The 5510-nt window shown below is 56.3% G+C and overlaps 1 protein-coding gene across 1 annotated transcript; it reads left to right on the forward strand.

The window, feature by feature from the left end:
- Positions 1-566: 566 nt before the first annotated feature.
- Positions 567-1813, forward strand: PSORS1C2 (psoriasis susceptibility 1 candidate 2). Its single transcript, XM_066361479.1, has 2 exons — positions 567-732; positions 1336-1813. Exons 1-2 carry the CDS (start codon positions 684-686, stop codon positions 1665-1667), a joined length of 381 nt encoding a protein of 126 aa, XP_066217576.1. The 5' UTR covers positions 567-683; the 3' UTR covers positions 1668-1813.
- Positions 1814-5510: the final 3697 nt, after the last annotated feature.

Consider the following 5510-nt stretch of genomic DNA (forward strand, 5'->3'; position numbering starts at 1 on the left):
CAGCATGACCTCATGAGTCCTTCCTCACATGCAGCCGCCCCAGGTGGTTCCTGGGTGAGATCCTCAGAGGCCACTGCGCGGGAGGCCCTGTGTGCCAGAGAAGGCCGGCTGGGCACAGCAGCCGGGGTCCTGGGAGGGGTGGGAGCCCCGCGGGAGGGGCTCAGAGTGGGGGGGGGCTGTGTACTAACTGAGACCCTCCCAGGTGCATCCCCGTGCTCAAAGGGACTCCCCCCGCTGCCCTGGTGTCCTGCCCGGCCCTGGAACCACGAGGCTCCCTGGGCCTGGTTGCTCCCATTCCTTGGCTTCCAGTGGCCTCGAGGAATGAGAGGTGGAAGTCCCTGTGATTACCGAGACGACAGGTGGGTATTGATTGCTGCAGGGTGTGTATGAGCAGGATGTGAAAACCAGGGTGGGGCCACCAAGGTCTGGGTCACCCACAGAGCTGAGTGGGCTGGGTCCTGGGCTGGGGAACTGAAATGAGGGACGCCAGCCTCGGCTTACACGCGAGCCTGGCCTTCCAAACGGGTTTGGCCAGTCAGGTTCCAATGGGATTCCTGTGTCACTGGGCTGGCCCCTCCGGGGAGAGGGTCCGCCTCCTCTCCTGCCTCCCCTATAAAGCCTGTGGGCACCCCAGGCACCCTGACCCAGCCCGCCCCTGACCTTGGGGGCCAGGAGACAGCACGATGCTCAGCTGGAGGCTCCTGGTCCTGGTCCTGTGCCTGTGCGCTGGAGGTGAGTGGGAGTCGAGGCCAGGGGGTCACCAAGGGGGGAGGAGAAGAGGTGACCGCTAAGGAGGACGAGGTGAGCTGGGAGTCGAGGCCAGGGGGTCACCAAGGGGGGAGGAGAAGAGGCGACCGCTAAGGAGGACGAGGTGAGCTGGGCGCCTCGGGTCGGAGGAGGCCCTGGGAAGAGAGAGGTGGCAGGGGAGCTGCGTGGGGGTCAGAGTCACCTCTGCTGGTTGCGGAGGGGCAGGGATGTCAGAACTCGGGCGTGTGGGGTCTGCAGCAAGGATGGGGGAGGTCGTGGGGCGCCTCGTGTCACAGTGCAGGCCGACTGGGGACTGCAGACCAGCACCGGAGCCGGGCCAGTGTGGTGACCTGACCGGGGATGGATGGAGCGCGTTGGGGGATCCTGTCAGATTAAAGGTCAAGGCTCAGGACAGCTCTCACGTCATTCTAAGATCACTTTGGTGTTCTGCAAATGCGTGGAGAGCTCCTTGTTACTCCTGGGGTCAGTCTGTGGGGTGAGCCCGGGCTGTGCCCTCCGGGTCTGTAGCTGGCCGGGGGCTGGCCCTGGCCCTCAGAGCCTCTGACCTTTCCCCTTCCTCCTCTGTAGGCATCTCGGGCAATGGAGACAACCCCTCATCCCCACACGCTGCGGCTGGAGAGGAGGAGGGTTCCCCACCGTTGCCTCGGGGCCCCCCGATCCCCGGTGACCCCTGGCCAGGGGCACCCCCTCTCTTTGAGGACCCTCCACCTCCCGGCTCCAATCCTCCCTGGGGACACCCGCCTGCATCTGGAGTGTGGCCACCCGAGCCTCCCAGGACTGATCCTCCTCGACCTCCCCTGCCCGACGATCCCTGGCCCGCGGGACCCCAGCCTCCCGTAAACCCCTGGCCGCCGGCCCCTGAGGTGGACCGCGAGCCTCAGGGAGGGGCCAGACCTTGACCCGCCCCAAGGAGAGTCCAGACAGCCGGCCCTCCCCGCGGCTGGCCGAGCCCTCCAAACCCTCCGGGCTCCCCCGGTTCTCGCCAGGATTCCCTCCCTCATTCCCCCAGGGGTATGCCGAACCCTGAGGGTGCGCCGTGCACGTTTTCCCCTCCTGAGACCCACATTTAGCTCCCACGCCCCCTCCCCCCGCTTCGTTCGCTGTCGGCACAAGCGCACCCCCCAGCGCCCTCCGGCTGGCCTCGTCTTCTGGTTCCCCCCTCCCGGCCCTGGGGCTCCGGGGTCTCTGCTGCCACCTGGTGGCCTGCCGCTGGGAACTACACTGCTCAGAAAAATGAGGGGATACGGTATTTCAAAATGAAATATCCCCTCATTTCTGTGAGCAGTGTATCAGGAGAGGAGGACCGTGCTTCCAGGGAACGGAAAGATAAAAACTTTGTTTTCTTCATTTTGAATCTAAGCTGCTGCTCCGCCAGTGGCTAGGCCCCTGGGAGCCACACGCCTGCAGAGACCTGGAAGGAACTTGAGTTCCCGGCGTGCCCGTGCGCGTCAGGATGTGGATGGAGCTCCGTCTAGGGCGGGTTGGGAATGTGACTGTCAGAGTTGCAGAGGGCGTTCGGGCCCACGTTAACCGCGCTCTGGGACCCTGGCCTTAAACAATGAGAAGCCAGGGTTAAGTCTCTCTCCATCTGCTCATAGTTTGCATAACCCCCAGGGACACATGGAGACATCCCCAGGGGCATGTGTGCAGGACCAAGTTCTAAGGGGATCAGTTTTCATAGGTGTGCCCCTTCCTAAGATGAATCTATCTGCCAGAGAAGCGTCCTCCCCTGCTCCCCACACTGTAACACTGTAACGAGCCGGCTCCTCCCACTAGATGGGAGGGCGGAGCTCGTCCTGGAGCCGTCAAACCAAAGTCAGGGGCAGAGAAATCAGCTCTTTCCTCATTGGGGGATGCGTTTCCAATAAAGTTTGCTCTTCTGTTCAATCAGTCAACAGTTGTAGTTCTGATCAACTGCGTCTTGTTAATAATTGAAATTCTAAACCCACCACAGAATAACTTTTTAAAATGTGTGTGTGTGTGTGTGTGTGTGTGTGTGTGTGTGAGAGAGACAGAGAGAGACAGAGAGAGGGACAGACAGACAGGAAGGGAGAGAGATGAAAGGCATCAATTCTTTGTTGTGGCTCCTTAGTTTTCATTGACTGCTTTCTTATATGTGCCTTGACCAGGGGGCTACAGCAGAGTGAGTAACCCCTTGCTCGAGCCAGTGACCTTGGGCTCAAGACGGTGAGCCTTGCTCAAACCAGATGAGCCCATGCTCAAGCCGGTGACCTTAGGGTTTCGAACCTGGGTCATCCACATCCCAGTCCGACACTCGATCCACTGTGCCACCTCCTGGTCAGGCCTGTTTTTAAAACTTAAAAGAGTCTATGGTCACACAAAATAAATTCTAATTTATATACATATTTTTGTTACACTGACACTAAGAACTTTCCAAAAATACAATAAAATATGAAAATGGTACAATAAAAAAATTCATTAAGATAGAATTCTACAGGGAAAGTGGAATGGGAAAAGGGAAATAAAAAAAAATGAGGTGAGTTTGCTGGCTGGTTCAAGGGCTTGTTCACTTATTAAAAGGGTTGTAATGACATGGATGCGCTGTGGTATTGTTCTGTCTACTCTGTGGTGTTTAGTGTGTAAGTAATTACAGATTCCTGGAAAGTATACCTTTTGCAATATTTAAACATCTAATGAGCCCTGGCTGGGTAGCTCAGTAGGTTAGAGCACCGTCTCAATACACCAAGGCTGCACTTACAGGTTCAATACCGGGTCAGGGCACATACAGGAATCAACCAATGAATGCATAAACAAGTGGGTCAACAAATCAGTGTGTGTCTCTTTCTCCCTTCTTTTCTCTCTAAATCAATTTTTGAAAATTTAACTTACAGGGAAAGAATGTTAGCTGTTGACTTAATATATGAGAGATACTAAGTTTTTCAATTTGGGGGGAGTAGAGGCAGGAAAGGAGAGAGATGAGAAGCATCAACTTGTAGTTGTGGCACCTTAGTTGTTCATTGATTGCTTCTCTTACATGCCTTGACTGGGGGGGCTCCAGCTGAGCCAGTGACCCCTTGCTCAAGCCAGTGACCTTTGGGCTCAAGCCGGCGACCATGGGATCATGTCTACAATCCCACGCTCAAGCCAGCAGCCCTGCGTTCAAGCTGGTGAGTTTGTGCTCAAGCTGTTGCCCCCGGGGTTTCGAACCTGGGACCTCAGCATCCCAGGTCGATGCTCTATCCACTGCACCACCACCGGTCAGGCAAAATTCTTTAGGGGAGTATACGAGCAGGAAAGTTTGAAGGCAGGAGGCCAGAGGTGACCATGGCCTGCCAACCAAGCGGCTAGAAGAAATTTAGGATTTGGGATCTTAACATTCATCCCTTAGGACCTAGTTTGTGTATATGGTGAAACTCCCATCAAAACCTGTAAGTAACCAGTTTGGGGGGGAACCCCAAACCCTAAATTTAGAGTTTAGAAATAATTTTGGAACATCGTAAGAATTTAGTAGACCCCCCAAGGTGGTCTGGGTTAACCATTCATTAATTCCATCAGTTATTATCTTAAACCCTGAATATGTCCATCAACGCTAGGTGTCCTGGGAGAGTATCAAGAATATAATTATACAGTTCCCACTCTCAGAAAGCTTAACATTAAACCGGGGGAGACAGTATTTACATGCAAAGTTAAATAACACCATCATAGACTGTAGAGATGCATGTAACTAATTACATGAGGAAGCGCCAAAGTAACAACCTTGGCAGCCAACGCTCGGAGTTCCCATGAGAACCAAGGGGAGCGGAACAGTCCCGGGAGGCTTCCAGGAGGAGGCGGAGGACGCCGCGAAAGGGCAGGCTGCGAGGCAGGGAGGAGGGGCCTGGAACCCGCCGACGCGGGAGTGGGCGGGCCCGTCTTGACCCGCCGCTGCTCTCCTGTGCGCGGTTCCCGGCTGTCTGGAACGGCCCTCCTCTCCCCGGCCCGCCCGACGCCCCTCCACCCGCCGCCGCGCCCGCCCCTTCCGCGCTCCTCTGCGGTCTGGGTGCAGCTGTGCCGGCCACTGGGTGCAGCTGTGCCGGCCACTGCGGTGCGCTCCCCACCGCCCTCCCCGCGAGCCTCTCGGGGACAGAGACTGTTCGCACGTTTCTCCCCGGACCCTTCACCGTCTGGGTGCCTGCTGACTCCCAGTGTATGTCGCCGGCGCCGGTCGCTGGGACTTCGCCAGGGGCACGGATGCACCCTGAGACAGGCTAGTGAGCCAGGACAATGGAACGAGGGAAACGGAGACAGGTCGTTCAATGGGCAAGCAGTTTACACATCTAGTCAACTGCAAAATGCTAGCTTCCCTAACCAAGGACACTGAAGAGTAAAGCTATTGACCCCCAATCAGAGGGTCAATAGCTTAAATCACCCTACGCAGGGAGAGAGGCACCAGAAATAAATACAGTTAGTGCCATTTGTGCCAACTGCAACCAAGGACGGCTAAAGTTAAGGAAATAAACTTCATTTTGGTCCATCTGCATAAAGCTGATAAATATTCTATTGAGCCTGATCAGGCGGTGGCGCAGTGGATAGAGCCTCGGACTGGGACGCGGAGGACCCAGGTTCGAAATCCCAAGGTCGCTGGCTTGAGCGTGGGCTCATCTGGTTTGAGCCCAAGGTCGCTGGTTTGAGCAACGGGGCACTCGCTCTGCTGTAGCCCCCCCACCCACCCCGCAAGGCACATATGAGAAAGCAATCAGTGAATAACTAAGGTGCCGCAAGGAAGAACTGATGCTTCACTT

This window comes from Saccopteryx leptura, chromosome 1, assembly GCF_036850995.1.
Source record: "Saccopteryx leptura isolate mSacLep1 chromosome 1, mSacLep1_pri_phased_curated, whole genome shotgun sequence".
NCBI lineage: Eukaryota > Metazoa > Chordata > Mammalia > Chiroptera > Emballonuridae > Saccopteryx > Saccopteryx leptura.

Coding starts and splice junctions, on each gene's coding strand:
- PSORS1C2 (XM_066361479.1), top strand. CDS start 684: ATGCTCAGCTGGAGGCTCCTGGTCCTGGTCCTGTGCCTGTGCGCTGGA. Junction 733..1,335: donor CCTGTGCCTGTGCGCTGGAG/GTGAGTGGGAGT, acceptor CCTCCTCTGTAG/GCATCTCGGGCAATGGAGAC.